The sequence below is a fragment of the Hyperoodon ampullatus genome, assembly GCF_949752795.1.
Source record: "Hyperoodon ampullatus genome assembly, chromosome: 5".
Classification (NCBI taxonomy): domain Eukaryota; kingdom Metazoa; phylum Chordata; class Mammalia; order Artiodactyla; family Ziphiidae; genus Hyperoodon; species Hyperoodon ampullatus.
Window position 1 is genome coordinate 33,482,562 of NC_136918.1, and position 16,516 is coordinate 33,499,077.

General features: G+C 46.2%; 1 protein-coding gene across 1 annotated transcript in view; it reads right to left on the minus strand.

Annotated features, from left to right (window-relative positions):
* The window catches only part of HEG1 (heart development protein with EGF like domains 1), a gene marked incomplete at both ends in the record, with an annotated part of 75,595 nt that overhangs the window by 36,171 nt on the left and 22,908 nt on the right, over nt 1-16,516 (minus strand). Inside the window, 5 exons of the mRNA XM_079704158.1 lie at nt 1,125-2,483; nt 3,129-3,404; nt 7,573-7,920; nt 9,281-9,634; nt 15,718-16,017. Of these exons, the coding sequence (XP_079560284.1) occupies nt 1,125-2,483; nt 3,129-3,404; nt 7,573-7,920; nt 9,281-9,634; nt 15,718-16,017 (2,637 nt within the window). The remainder of the gene's footprint in view (nt 1-1,124; nt 2,484-3,128; nt 3,405-7,572; nt 7,921-9,280; nt 9,635-15,717; nt 16,018-16,516) is intronic.

Below are 16,516 nucleotides of genomic sequence, written 5' to 3' on the forward strand. Positions count from 1 at the left end.
GTTCCTCATACTCACCTATAGTTATCACTGCAATGGCTATAATTGGCTTTAAGGGACACTTGTGAATTATGCTCTACCTGGTGTTGGAATATATTTGGCATCTGGAAATGAAGCCTGGAGTCCTGAAGCAGAGATCCCAAACTTGCCAGAAGAAGGAGCCAGCTTCCATTCCCCAGCAAGGCTCGGACCACTGGCACCGAGCCAGTGGGGGCACCGATGCATCAGGGCTCTGCGGGGCTGCGTGGGGTCCATGGCCCTCCAGCCACGAGCTGGATGATGGCTGCCTGGTTGGAACTCGGCTTCTAACTCCCTTCCCTTCTTCCCTCCTCCCTTCAGTCCCCATTTCACCCCTTCACCAACAGCAGTTTTCCTTTCCTGAGTCTGGACAAGCTAAATATCCAGCAAATTTTGACCCTGACATCAAAGAAGGTATCATCCTACTTCCTTCTACCTTTCCTTAAGTGATAAAGAATCATGTGGATGGCTTTATTCCCCTTGTCCCAGCAACTTCAACATGGATATAAAGATATATAACCTCAGTGCAATGTCACACAGTCACTATGGGAAAGGTTAGTTCATCATCCTCTCACCAAACACATCTCTCCACCCACATTTATCCACTGACATCATAATCTTAGGGAGACAAAGGAGCCTGGGCTCCCCTGGATCAAGAGAAGTTTCCCCGGTGACTGGGGGGCTGGCTGACTAACTCAGAAGCTCGTGGCTCTGATCTGGGAGCAGGCACCTGCTCACTCTGTGTCTCAGACAGGCCACCTAAAGCTTCTTGACTCTAGTTTTCCACCCTTCAATCCTGCTTCACTACCCCACTCTGGCTTTGCTACAGTTAAAGGCATGCTTGAAAAGCTCTTGCAATTACGGGGCATTACAAGTTACAATGGCACTGCTACTGATGTCACACATGGCCAGCGGCATCCTCCCCTCTTTCTCCAGGAAGAATTCTGAAACTCAGGGGTGAGAAGACTGTCACCGTGACATTCTTTTCTGATTTAAGTGCTCCAACAGAAAGCATTTGAGATCACAAAGCAGACACTGTCCTATGGTGGATACCAGCCACCCCGAGCCCCGTGCAGCCTCAGTGTGCTTGTGCGACTGTGTTGTCCTACCTGAGGCTGGAGATGACAGTGCTGTGGACGACTGGGTGCTGCTCTGAGCAGTGAAGGTGGTCGATGTAGATGTCAACACCTTAGCTGTAGAAACAGGTGTGCTTTGGGGGGAAGGAGATGTTCTGAGGAAATGTGAAGCCAGGCTGTGCTCTTCTGTAGGGGCAAGCCCCGTGGTCCATTCTTTTGCTGATGTGGGCGCACTGGTTAGGGCGATCGATCCAGTGGCAGCATCTCTATTCACTGGGCTCCTTTCTGTGGTAACGGCACCTTCTGTTGAGATGTGTACCACTAGGATTTCAGGACTGGTTGGCGGGAGCTGTTTTCCGGCCACTGTCTGTACTGTTGTAGGACCACCCGTCAGAGATGCTGTGCTTGATGGGGGTTGGGGGCTGGGCACGGGGGGATGAGAGGTCTGGAGAGTGGTAGCTACCAAAGCTGGAGACGTCTGGGCTAAGCTGGTGCTTGTGGCTGGAAGGGTTTGCTCAGTGGAGGACTCTGTTAAGGCCAGGGACAAAGGGATCCCCAGAGGAGACCTCACGGTTACAGTTTCCGTGGCCTCCACGGGCAGAGTCTCCAGGCTCTGTGGCTTTGATTCCGTAACGAGCCTCCCAAGGTGTGGGCTGCTCTGGTTCTTAGGATCTGCTGTTTGACTGCTGGGGAGCATTGCCACGGATGATGCCATTATCGACGTCCAGGCTGAAGTCACAGGAGTGTCCCTTGCCTTGGGCAGGACCAGGGTAGAAGATGAAGGTGGGAGGATTGTCTGTGAGACAGACGGCGAGACAGGGGCAGATGCTGTCAGGGATACTAGTGAGGGTGGTGGCGAGGAAGACAAAGGTGTGGGCACATCAGGGGCGGACTGCAGTGGGTGAGTGGAGGCCCTGGTCGATGGCAAGGTTGATGAGAACAACTGGTAGGACTGTGACACTGAGGGCTGGGGCAAGGGAGGCCCTGACGAAGAAGACAATGACGTATCGCCAACGGATTCAGCATCGGTGTCCAGAAGAACCGGAGTGGTCAGCATATTAACGGCGGGCGTGCGGGATGGAGGGCTGGCCGTGCGCAGAACTAGTGCCTCGGTGGAAGACTGAGCGTATTCCGCACCGTGGGATGAGACGTTGATTCTCTCTGCCTGAGCCTGAGAAGAGGAAGAAGAGTCTGACTGCAAAGAGCTTGAGATCTTAACAGAAGAGGTGGAACTCTCCCTTACGTCCAAGGATGAACTGTGGTCTGCAATGGACAGCAGTGCCCGTTCCCCTTTGGTGAAAGGAGCTGAAACGTAGGTGTGGTCTGTGTAGTCACTGGACGTCCCGTGTTCAGGGTGTGTGCCACTCACTGCATCGTAGCTCATTCCAGTGACTGCAAAGGGAAAAACCAAAGTTAGGTCAACTAAACAGACATCTGTGAACCTGCACTATGAGACAGACTTTCAGTGTCCCACCCATGAACGCCTGGGGGGTGACACACTTTCTCTGGATAGAGACAGTACGGGGAAGCAGGCAGGGTTTGAGCCTGCAGTGAGCGGACCTGCCCTCCTGTGAGGAGCACAGCGGCAGCAGGGGAAATGGTAATAAAAGAGAAGCGGGGCCAGGGGCTGAAGAATAGGGAACAGGTCCAAATTCCTTCCACGGGCCTTTTTTGATGAAAGCAAACTAGTATCTGAAAAGCTCTTAAGACCCCAAATAGAACAATTGTTATGCCTAAATGGAAAAAGGAAAACCCTCCCAACTTTCCATTCTGTACAATGAGATATTTCTTTCCCAGGAGACTGGCCTAAGCCACAACATGGCCAGGTTTCTTTATTGCAAGCATCCTGGCATACAGCACCGCAAATGCCTGGGGCAAGTGTTGGGGAGGTGGGGGAACCCCGGAAAATCCTCTTCACAGGGAGCCGGTAAGGCACTTTCTGGGTTGACAGCAAACTTGATCACTCTAGGATCACAAGCAAACTGACACATGAGCCGAGGGAACGCGGCAAGAGATCCTGTCCATCACCTCCGTCACCTCCCAGCACTCGCGAGGCTGCCAGTGAACCCGAGACCGCTTGGGCATCCCAGGTCGCCGTCACGTTCCCCCGCTGAGTGGGGCGCTCCGCGTCTCTGGGCGTCGCCGCCGAGCGCTGCACATCCCCAGGAGTCGTGCTGCCATTGGTGAGAGATCGCAGCGTGCGCTCTCCGACTCCAGTGAAAGTAGCCCAGGTGTGCGGGCTGTGAGCGCGGGCTCCGGGCGCCCCCTCCTCCACTTCGGAACTGACGGCCAGCTCAGGACTGTCTTCGGTGGCTGCGAGAGGACCAAAAAGGGGAGGGCCGGTCACTCCGGGCGTAGAGCTGGGCTGTGTCGGCCAGACGCTTCCCTACGCTTTCTCAGTGTTTTTATTTGAAACTGACAAGGTGAAAACCCAAAATGTGTGCTGTTCTTGCAAAGGCACCAGTGACTGAAACCTCAGGAAGCAGTGCAGGGGTCAGCGTTGCTGTTCAGGTGGCTTGGATTTATGTGAAGGTTTATTACTTAGTGAACAGGATTGATATGGTATTTCTGCTCGGTGATATATAATAAATAGTGTTTATGTCAGGGAAATTGGTGGTGGCAGCGGGAGAGGTGAACAGTGGGCAAAAGACTAACAACCCTGCTGGGGCTTTAGACCCGACAAGGCCTGGGAGGGAGGCCAGTATCACCTGGAAGGCTTTTACCTCCTGGTAGGACAAGCGATACATGACTGACACAACAACATTAATCATTAGAGAAATGCAAATCAAAACTACAATGAGATATCATCTCACACCAGTCAGAATGGCCATCATCAAAAAATCTAGAAACAATAAATGCTGGAGAGGGTGTGGAGAAAAGGGAACCCTCTTGCACTACTGGTGGGAATGTGAATTGGTACAGCCACTATGGACAACAGTATGGAGGTTCCTTAAAAAACTACAAATAGAACTACCATATGACCCAGCAATCCCACTACTGGGCATATACCCTGAGAAAACCATAATTCAAAAAGAGTCATGTACCAAAATGTTCATTGCAGCTCCATTTACAATAGCCAACCTAAGTGTCCATCATCAGATGAATGGATAAAGAAGATGTGGCACATATATACAATGGAATATTACTCAGCCATAAAAAGAAACGAAATTGAACTATTTGTAATGAGGTGGATAGACCTAGTCTGTCATACAGAGTGAAGTAAGTCAGAAAGAGAAAGACAAATACCATATGCTAACACATATATATGGAATTTAAGAAAAAGAAAATGTTATGAAGAACCTAGGGGTAAGACAGGAATAAAGACACAGACCTACTAGAGAATGGACTTGAGGATATGGAGAGGGTGAAGGGTAAGCTGTGACAAAGCGAGAGAGTGGCATGGACATATATACTCTACCAAACGTAAAATAGATAGCTAGTGGGAAGCAGCCACATAGCACAGGGAGATCAGCTCGGTGCTTTGTGACCACCTAGAGGGGTGGGATAGGGAGGGTGGGAGGGAGGGAGACACAAGAGGGAAGAGATATGGGAACATATGTATATGTATAACTGATTCACTTTGTTATAAAGCAGAAACTAACACACCACTGTAAAGCAATTATACTCCAATAAAGATGTAAAAAAAAGGCCCGTTGTTCTATACTGTCTGTCATTCTATAGTGTAGTTCTTCACCCTAGCACATCAGTGAGAAATAGCATTGTGGTCAGAGGTTACGGGTGGGCTTGGTTTTTTTTTTTTTTTTAATGTATATGTTTTATTTCCTTGGTAGGGATGGAACAGGGACAGATGACACATGAACAAGTATCCTTTTACTCCTTTCTTGGGTATATGTTTTATGCTATAAACTGAAAGAATCTTAGATTATTATATTATCAAATAAATCCTTCTTTTCAGAAATGATGGAAATGAGGTCCAAATCTTCTTGGTGTACATATCTGGATCTAATGAGACAAACAGGCTCTTTTCCAATTCTTATTCTTATTCCCAGATCAGTCTAGCCCTTGACGCCCCAAGGACCTACCTTGGTGGAAAATGGATACAAAGCTGAGTGTAGGTTCTTTTCATGATAGGTTTGCATTAACTGACAGACAGGAATGGGGACAGGGACACACAGTGACCTGGGGCAGCACTGAGAAAGCCAGGACCCTGTCACGGATGTGATCTGACCCAGGCAGCAGGACTTAAGAGACCCACAGAAAGTCCACCAGGAGAGGCTGGAGAGTTGAGTGTACCCGAGCACAATCTCCCTGGCAAAGAGGACAGGGCTGGGACGGACAATGATGGTCGAGGCTCTGTTACACAAGACTTAGGCCAACAATGCTGTCAGGCTGACAGACTTAACACAGGGGAAAGTCATGCCCTGAAACAGAGGGGCTGCCTCTGAACCCAGAAAAAGGAATGAACCAAGAACTCTGAAAGCTGGACGGCAGAATCGGTCAGCTGTGGGCTCTTCAGAGGAAAAGGGAGAAAGCATTATGTTAACCCAGAGTGGGGTGGCTTCAGGAATGAGGCTGTTCCTTATCTGGTGCTTTAGAACCGAACCCCAAGGTCCACTCACACTGAGATCACATTTTCCACACCAATCAACTGTGCCCTGACTGCAGAGTGCAGGATACCGAAGAGATGGAAGAGGGAAAGGCTATGGGACATGAGCTCCTGGTCTGGGATGGCAAAAATTCGGAGCGCCACAGGGGTAGGGTGGAAAGGATTCCTTGTGTTTAGGAGACAGATAGTGTGTTTTCCATTCACAGACATAAAAGAGCACAAATAGCCTCCACCCATACATATGGTATTCTTTACGATAAAGCGTAGCGTATGCTTTTCCACGTCACATCAGTAGTGACAAATGTTAATTTTCCTCATCAATTAGGGTACTCATAGGGGGGAAAAGAGCTGTTATTATGAGTGGTGGAGAGGTAAGAATTTAAACCTATTATAAGCTTAAATGATAAGTTACTGCATTTTTGCTTTAGTCAGCATACAATTACATTGATAAGGCTGTTGAGAATTGTTTTTAAATATTTTCCAAAAACAGTATTAAAAAGGAACATCAAAGGAAAAGTTTTCTCAAACTGATAGATTGGACTTCATCAAAATTAAAAAATTTGTGCTGCAGATGACATCAAGGAAGTGAAAAAACCCACAGAATGGGAGAAAATGTCTGCAAATCATATCTCTGATAAAGGACGAGTATCCAGAATATATAAAGAACTCTTACAGTGCAATTAAAGAAAGACAAATAACCCAATTTAAAAGCCGTCAAAAGATCTAAATAGACTTTTCCAAAGAAGATATACAAATGGTCAATGAGCACATGAAAAGATGCTCACCATCATTAGTCAGCTGGGAAAACTGCAAACCAACACCACTTGAGACACCACTTCACACCCACTAAGATGGCTAGAATCAAAAAAGCTGGACAATAACAAGTGGTGGTAAAGGTGTTAAGGTGTTAAGAAACTGGAACCCTCGTACTTTGCTGGTGGGAATATAAAACGGTGCAGTCACTCTGGAAAACAGTTTGGCAGTTCCTCAAAGGTCAGAAATAGAGCTACCATATAACCTGGCAATTCCAAGAGCACACAAAAACTTGTACTTGAATGTTCACAACAGTACTATTCATAATAGCCAGAAGGTGGGAACAATCCACCCATCCAATAATGGATAAAAGCATAAACAAAATGTGGCGCATCCATATGATGGAATAGTATTTGGCTATACAAAGGAACGAAGCACTGAGATGCTGCAATGTGGATGAACCTTGAAAACATGATGCTAAGTGAAAAATACAAAAGGCCACATACTGGATGATTCCATGTATAAGAAATGTCTAGAAGAGGCAAGTCCATAGAGACAAAAAGTAAATTAGTGGATGTCAGAGGCTGGGAATAGCAGAGAATGGGGAGAGACTGCTGATGAGCTCAGAGTTTTTTTGGGGTGATGAAAACGTTCTGGCATTAGATAGTTGTGATGGTTGCCCAACTTTGTGAATATACTGAAACCCACTGAACTGTACACTTTTAAGTGGGTGAATTGTATAGAAAGTGAATTATATCTCAATAAAGCTGTTTAAAAGGCGGGGAAAGGAGAATTTCTCTCCATGAAAGCCCAGACCTGGGGTGAACAACCACTCACGAGAAGCTGATACTTTCACCTTCCAGAAGCTGTGTGATTGGGGCAGGCATGGGGGTATGGCGGGGGCGGGGCGCTATATGGGGTGGAAGGACACGGCGGAGAAGTCCCCGAGCTGTGCGTGGGAGGGGCACGTGGCCACAGCAGCATCTTGGAGATGGAACAGAAAAACTGGGGGATATACAGGGATATCGGTATCAACCAGCTAGAAGGATGGCCTGGGAATAATGAGGGGCCCACGGAGCTATTTCATTAATGCGGCAGATGATTGCAGCCCAGGCACCCCTCCACCGTACACGGGGTGAGGTTTCGTGAACGGAGACTCACTGGAGCGCTCCCCGCGTGGTGCCCAGAAGCCCAGGCTTTCTGAGGAGGATGAAGACAAGGACTCGGTGGCCGGTTCAGAATAGCTCCTCTCACCAGGCGCTGGGTCACTTCCTCGAGACTGTGGGGCGGAGGCTGAAAACCGGGTCAAAACCGAAGCGTTCACAACCTCAGGATGGGAAGTGGAGCTTCCGGTCGCATCTGCGAATGGCTCGCTGTCGGTCAAGAACCAGCGAGCGGTGCTCTCTCTACCTCTTGCCGGCGGGACTGACCGAGACACAGTCGCTGTCTGAGACACGGGGCTGCCACTCCCCGCACCAGAGCTGCTGGCGAGTTGGTGTCCTCTGGAGGCTGAAAGGTGTCAGAGAGAAAAGGCCATCACATGGATGCAAGAGAGATCCCTCCACAACCGAGACGCGAGTCTTCCCTAGGAGAAGGTGCCCTTTGCAAGGACCTTGTATAGTATTTACTATACGTGTAACCTGACGTGCATTTTCAGGTTCTAAATAATTATTTCAAAACTCTACAGTAGGGCTTCCCTGGTGGCGCAGTGGTTAAGAGTCCGCCTGCCCATGCAGAGGACACGGGTTCGTGCCCTGGTCCGGGAAGATCCCACATGCTGCGGAGCGGCTGGGCCCGTGAGCCATGGCCACTGAGCCTGCGCGTCCGGAGCCTGTGCTCCACAACGGGAGAGTCCACAACACTGAGAGGCCCGCGTACCGCAAAAAACAAAAACAAACAAAACAAAAAACCTCTTCAGTGTCAGTAAGAGATCAATACTAAAAATAAAAATTGGTGAAGACGGGAGCTTTTAAACAGTATGTGCAAAGCAGAGTAACTTATAGGCCTGAGTGTTTTATTCTCTTTCCCCAAAAACATGGGGTGGTATGAGCCAGTGAGTATGCTGTTATGTCCATCAAATACAATGTGCCCAAATATTGCGCTTAGAGCATTTTTCTAAGACAGTTCTATTATTAATAAAACTAATTTGGGGGACTTCCCTGGTGGTCCAGCAGTTAAGACTCCGTGCTCCCAGTGCAGGGGGCCTGGGTTCCATCCCTGGTCAGGGAACTAGATCCCGCATGCCGCAACTAAAAAGATCCCGCACACCACAACGAAGATCTCGCATGCTGCAACTAAGACCCAGTGCAGCCAAATAAATAAATAGATTTATTTTTTAAAAAAAGATTATTCTAATTTTGAAGTATAGCAAACAAAAAAATCAACTATAGGGGGTACACTAAAACCATGAATTTAGGGAGTATGTTTATATCTGCACATTTTCTTTGTAAAGATGACCTGTACAGAAGATAACTGAAGCTAGCTTTAAAGAGCGGGCCAGCTCTCAGTTTGAAGATGATGCTGTAGAGTGACAAGATGCACCAGCAGTGGGACCTCAAGGCGGGGGTCTCAACTCTGTGGTGAGTGAGCTGAAGACCACACGCTCACTACTTAAACCCGCTGAGCCTCAGTTTCCTCATCTACAAGAACGCAGGAGGAATGACGCCTGTTTCACTAATTTCACAACATTGTCATGAGGATGAAAATCCCAATGAGATAATGTGGTATACCAGATAAAGGAGATGGTGTTATCCAAGAACACAGTGTTTTTTTTTTTTTAAAGGTTGCAAATGGTCTTAAAGTGATTCCTTGAGAAAATGCAACAATTTTAAAATGTCCATGATAAATCAAATAAAGATCGAAGACTTACTTGGGGAATCATTTTGCCAAAATTCCCCTGAGACCTTGGAGGGCGTAAGGCCAACTCCATTTTCTGTGGATGGCTTAGTGAGTTCCCCATCCCCTGCGCTCCTGATTACTCCACTGCTTCTTCTCCACCCTGCCTCAGACGGTGAAGAATGGACTGATGCTGAAGTTGTGGTCATTTCAGAGTCCTCAGGGAAACGCTCTGTCTCATTTAGAGGTCCTGGACTGATGGCTAAAGACTGGAGCATCCTTGGGACACCGTCACGGAACATGGTAGCAACATGGACACTCTTTGTCCCACTGACCGAGGGGCTGTGGACAGCAGTGGAGTCGTTTAAATCCTCCGTACTTCCAGAAGCTAAAATGGAAGAAAATATGCTTCAAGATTAGTTGGGGTGTATCTGAATACAAGTGATGTTAATTACATTTCGGTAGATGAATATAGGTAAGGTGGATCTAATAGATAAACACACATAACACACTCATCCACCCTCTCCTCACAGAGCTAAGTGGAGAAGCATGAGGTCCTTCACCGAGCACAATAAAAGCTTCAGATCAAGCTAAGAGGAAGACAGGAGAAAGCCTCTAGACATGATTTGCATTTGTCTTTATAGAGGAAGCTAAAAACTTCTGCTCTTGAATCCCACTTTATTACTTACACAGGACAGACCATTGTAACAAGGTGCAGGATTTGTTTTCTTTTGTTTCGGCAGTGTAACCCTTTTGTTCAAATGCTATTATAGATTAAAACCCACACATATGGGCTCCCCTAGTGGCACAGTGGTTGAGAATCCGCCTGCCAATGCAGGGGACACAGGTTCGAGCCCTGGTCCGGGAAGATCCCACATGCTGCGGAGCAACTAAGCCCGTGCGCCACAACTACTGAGCCTGCGCTCTAGAGCTCGCGAGCCACAACTACTGAGCCTGCATGTCATGACTACTGAAGCCCGCGTGCCTAGAGCCCGTGCTCCGCAACAAGAGAAGCCACCGCAATGAGAAGCCTGTGCACTGCAACGAAGAGTAGCCCCCACTCGTTGCAACTAGAGAAAGCCCACAGCAAGAAGGCCCAATGCAGCCAAACATAAATAAATAAAATAAATTAAAAAAACAAACCCATACATAAAAATGAATCAAAGTGGGTGCCTTGCAGGGGGCCCAGTCACCACTTAGGAAGCCTAGGGCTCTGCAGACCACAGTCAGAACAATGCTGGCCTAGAATAGTAATTCCCAGCCTTGCCACCATCAAGTGTTCTTTATTATTCCCCACCTCATGGCCATAGTAAACCTTATGTTTTGAAAGACTATTAACCGAGCTGCATTTATTAAGTAACAGAGCTTCTAATCAGCAGGAGATACTGATTGTTACCGCACTGATTTGATTTAATTCCATCCAAAAGCAACAGGCTCCATTACTACAGTTAGCTCATTAGGCTTGGGAGACCAGCTCTCGAGCTCACATACTACTCCAGGAGGTCAAGGGCTCCAGGTTGAGAACAGCTTTTCTGATGAAATGGATGGCAGACACTGGATCAATTGTCAAGAACCTCAAGAACTGAATTATACACCACTGGTCAAAATGTGCAGTGTGCTCTGCAAAAGTGCTGTGGCTTGCTGGTGGCTCCCTTCCACAAGGAACTTTCCAGAGGACACCCTGAGAAATGACCTCCAGAAGGGGTCCTTGAAATCTTCATTCCAAACAGGAATAAAAAAGCTTGGTGAGTGGGCAAGATCCAAAGGTAAGAAGGAAGAGTGCTTTTTTTCCTTTTTAAGTCAAAATTTTTAAAAAAGTACTCTCTATACCTATATAATGAAAGGCTTCAAATTGTTAATTATGACTCAGGAAAGGAAAAAAGGAAGTTCTCATTATAAACGGTTCCCTGAAGATGAGTCCAACGTGCAGTCATGACCAAAAGCACAAATAAATATCAAATATATACATATAGGGAGAGCATAGGAAACAGAAAGGTTCCTTTCACTTTTGTACAAAACCATAGAACCAGGTATACCTAGAACATAGGCCGCAGGTCTGGTCACTGGACCTTCATGGAGACAAGGAAGATGCAGGCAATCCATAAAACTAGTAATTAAAACATGGGAATATAAAGACCTGGGCACAAAAATAGTTTCATCCTATAGCCATACCTACTTAAAAACAAAAACAAATGGACCTGGGGTTTTTGAGCACAAGCCACCCATTCTCCTTGCTTGACCCTGCGATAAACCTTTCTCTGCTCCAAACAAACAAACAAACAAACAAAAAAGGCTCAGTATAAAAAAAGGAAAGCACAACACAGACATGCCCCAAATCCTCACTCGCCCACTTAGCTTCTCAGGCCTAACTTCATTAGAGTCACCATCTATATCCACCAATTACAGCCTCATCAGATTGCTGAGTGCTCTTTCAAAACACTTTTATTCCCAGTAAATTACATTATTTCATGAATTCAATGCACAGTGAGGTTTTATTGGACTCGGCATGAATACCTGTCCAGCAAAGCAACGGCCTCAGAAATACAATTGTAAAAGTTACAACTGCTGGAAGTCACAAAAGGAAAATGGCTAGGTTTTCCCTGACCCTGAGGGCTCTGTGGAACACTGCTTCACCATCTCATTATCATCAGTATTAAAAGCTCTGCCTTTTACTAACCACTTATGATGTGCCACTACTTCATGTACACCTCCATATATTGTGTCAAGTAAGTACTTTATATCTATAATCTTGTTCCATCCTCACAGTAAAGCTACGAAGCAGTGTGAATACTTCTGTAGAGCTGGTGCTTCTTAATAAAAGGAGAAAATGCTTGGTCGAACTAACCTACAGTCACCACTTATGTTACTAAATGAGCGCCTGCTAAATACATCTAGGGTGAAATGTACCATGTTTCTAATCAGCAGACCAGCACTATTGATTATTTAATAATTGCCTTTCCTTGCTCATTTTCTACCCTTGAAGCAGCCATTCAAAAATGGGAAGACCATCCATTTGGGAGCAGAAAAAAACCTAAATTCCCTAATCTTTATAATAGGAGGTGAAAAGAATGCCTACTCCTCTGAGAAAACTATATGGGTCACTTTCCCATCACAACACAACATACTGGAGCCTCAGGCATGCATCACGGTGCTCACCCTTGGCTTGGCTGCTATCCAGAACTTGCCAAAAATCTGGCAGGAGCGGCTGATATTTGGGAAAGATATGCTAAATCTACAACCTTCTGAGTTATTTATATCCTCTTCCTTTACAAAGTGAAATCACCACGAAGCAATTTACCTGGACCACATTAGCTCAGCTACCCAAAGAAACACTTCCATGAGTTGAGATCCATTATTACACCCTCAGCTCCTATTGAGAATCGACAGAAAATATCAACTTTTAAAGAACATCAGCAGTTTCCACAAAACAGCAATTGAAGGCATTTTCTGTTATGAGCCTCAACATTCCTTATAAATATTCCTCTTAGAATGTACTGCCCCCAAAACACTGAAGCCTATGGGTGAAATTGTATACTCACTTTATCTGACAATAATATCATGCTTCACCCGGTTTCCCTTTGTGCCCTGGCTTCCAGGAAGCTCAGTACTAAATTCAGTGCTCAATTGTAGCCATTTTCACATAATTCAATATACACATATCTCTTTTTGCCTTTAAAAGAGAACTTTTTCCCCTATTAGTTGCTTTGCTTACTTTCCCCCTAATTATCAAATAGTACATGGTCATTATAGAAAATATAAAAAGTACAGAAGGAAAAAAAGCAACAAAAGATCTAAAGCAGCAAGGAAAATAATTTCAAACAGCTTCCGATCTCTTTTTTAAAAATCTGAGTTAGCTGTCTGGGCTTTTACCTGCTTTAACACATACATTTATTAGCATGCAATTTATTTTTGGAAGCAGGTAACCCCTGAGTACCTGAGCTTCAGAAGAGGTTGTGCTGTGTGTATGTTTCTATGTAGCAGAATGAGAAGTGAAAGGAGTCACCGAATACAAAGGCTGATGTGTTTGGAATAACAGATGCTGGAACTAGAAAGGATCTTTAGGATCAACTGATCTAATCCCTTCATGTTTCAAATAAGGACTCCCATCCTCCCCAGGCCAGGCTCCTGGTTGGAATCCTAGCGCTCACCTAGTGAGGAGCATCACTCATCTGACTGGTCCAAGTGCCACGACTTTCAATGGGTCACCTTTACTAGTGGACAGAGCAGCCAAGTGTCACAAAGCACACGCCCGTACCCCATTCCCTCTTGGCTTCGATTCCCTACAGAGAGGCCAGTTGTGCTGGGTGACTCCCGGTCTGCCTCGGGCAAGTCCTGCTGGCTTTCTCAGCACTCTTGCCTGCATGCCTAGCGCTCCTAGATCCTGTGCTCAGAAAATCTGAATCTCAAGATTTGGATTTTAGAGGAGGTAGGAGGTTCACCAGAGCTCTGGTTAGCAGGATAGCAGGAACCAGCCCAGCATTAAAAATAAAGCAGAGTTTCGTTTCCCATGTGGCTTCGGATCCTCGTTCATGTCCCCTCTGCATCCCTACAGGGAGGAGAGCAGGGGCTGTCAGGCTAGATCCAGACAGTCCTGGATGCCTGGCTATCCCTTCATTTAACAGCACACAAAGCCCCCTCCAGTATCTAAGAGGGAGGTGGGACCCTACCTAGCACAGAACATCCAGTTCACTAAGAAGAAATAGAAATGCTCAGTGAAACTCAAGGAAGAGGAACGATATGGTAGAACTCTTCAAAAATTAAAAGTATAAGGTTCTAAAAGAATAAATGCTCAAGGAATTGGAGGGCTAATTATTTTTTTAATGTTAAAAAGTATAGGTGGGGGCCTCCCTGGTGGCGCAGTGGTTGAGAGTCTGCCTGCCGATGCAGGGGATGCGGGTTCGTGCCCCGGTCCGGGAGGATCTCATATGCCGCGGAGCGGCTGGGCCTGTGAGCCATGGCCGCTGAGCCTGCGCGTCCGGAGCCTGTGCTCCGCAACGGGAGAGGCCACAGCAGTGAGAGGCCCGCGTACCACAAAAAAAAAAAAAAAAGTATAGGTGACTACAGAGTCAAGGCCAGTAGCTGGAAACATAGGCTGATTTTCAAATATACCACAGTATATATACCACAGTAGTGGGTTGAATTTAAAGTATAAATATTAAATGACCCTGACCAGAATCAAGTTTAGCTTCCTAGAAAATGTTTCCTTTCCACCATTGCATAAAGTTGGTTGTAAACCACTGAACCACAGAACTTTGAAGCTGGAAAGGATCGTAGCTTTTATCCTATCTAACCAATGTTTAAGAATAATCTTAAAAACCAATCTCCTAAAAATATGAATCATAAATTATATATATACCCAGTCAGCAGGAAACTGTATGCAGAGTGTAGGGAAGGGGAATGGGCTGCTTTAAATAGGCATTCCAGAAAGGACCTCTGGGTTCTGTTTTTGCTTTGATGACATAAACCTGAACCCCTAGTCTTGTAAAGTACTTCTAAAAACCTATGAAAATTTTGAAGTGGCGATTTCTGAAGCCACCTATTTCCCAAGGATATTTCCAACCCTCTCTGTCCTGCTCCCTATGGCATGGAGATGAAAACACAAGAAGCACGCACGGGCTCGGTATAAAACCTTGGAAAAGAGAAACAGTGGGCAGAGTTTCCAACATTGGCCTGTGGCTGGATGAACCCTGTGATATTCAGGTACATGCTCATCCCCTTACTCATCAACTGTACCTCATTGTGGGGCAGTGGAACCTAAGAGAAGTAATAAACACAATCTGTGTCTTCAAGCGGATTACAGTCTATCTGGGTAGAAGGCATCAGATAAGCTGGTGTGACAAGGTACATGGCACAGAGGCTCAGAGGGTTGACAAAAGGCTCAGTGGAGATGGAAGGCCTGCGCAGAGACGTAACTGATGACTAGGAGTTGGAACACAGAGAGGCCAGTGCTCCACTGCTGCAGTCTTGCAAACACCTGCCTGTATCGTTTTTTTGAAATGATGCCCAGAAAAATGTCTATCTATGTTATCTTTGCCATTGAAAGAAACACTTTTGCAATAATGAAGAAATACCAATATAACTCCTCATCAAGTGAAACAATGTTCACCATTTCATTCACCCCAGAACGTGGCCCCTTGTGCAAGACCACATACCAGCCGTACTCAGTCTTTGTTATGTGTGCATGTGTGAGGAGATGGGAAAAGCAGGGGTTGGTGGACGGAAAGGCCTAGAGCAGCCACCAGACCAACTATTATTTTCCTCCTTATACAGTTAAAGAAAATACATTTTAAACATGAACTTCAACACTGAGATAAATTGGGCAGGTTGTACTTTGAACCAATATTTTGCATTGGTGCTTAAAGTCTTTTCCCCTTAGCCCCTGTGATGAGCATGGAACTAGCTGGCTATCCGGGGCTATTTATTTCTATTCTGAATGACTTCAGAGGGTGCAGCTGGGATAGCAGTACTCACATGCGGCCTGGTCTGAGGGAGGGAAGTAAGCCAGTGTCCTGGAAAGAGGCAGCCAGGAGAGCTCTGGTCCTGAGGAATTTCTCTGCCTGGGGAGTGTGGTCTCTTCTCCCCCCTCCACAGCAGGAAGAGAAGACTGGGTCAAAACTGAAGTGGCAGCCACTTGGGTGTGCACAGTCACTTCTTCAGGGAGCCCCTGCCCCCTTGCCGGGGAACCCCAGGATGTTCCACTTTCCGTGTGAGAAGGGGCGGTTCTTCCTTCTGACCCTGAACTGCTGGACAGCGGGCGACGCCTTCCCAAGGCTGAAAGCAGACAGCAACAATTAAAATTCCACCAGCAGACTTCCAAATGTCTGAACAATCTTTGAGTGGGCTCACCTCTGACCTCTATAAAATAGACACGAGAAGAAATTAGGAGCCATTGTTCATTCTATGAAAAATCTCTGAAGGAGAGACCACAAACCAAGACAAAGACTGTTTTCAGATTTCACAAACAAAGATTCTGCATTTTGTGGTAAAATTATCAGCAAAGGGGTACAATGAAGCCAAGTATCAGACGATAAAGAACCAGAGGTCGGCTTCTGATCATCATGACTCATTACTCACATTCCACAAAGTTGGTCCCAGAATTTACTTGAATTTAACATAAGCAAAATTTCCACTATCTGGATGACCAACAAACCCAGGCTGCATCACGTGCAGTTTCTAAGCTCTATATCCATCATTCACGAATGGAACTTAAAATACTGTCCTCTGTACTCTTTACAGAATTGAGTCCCCCAACCAGACGTCCCATCACTAG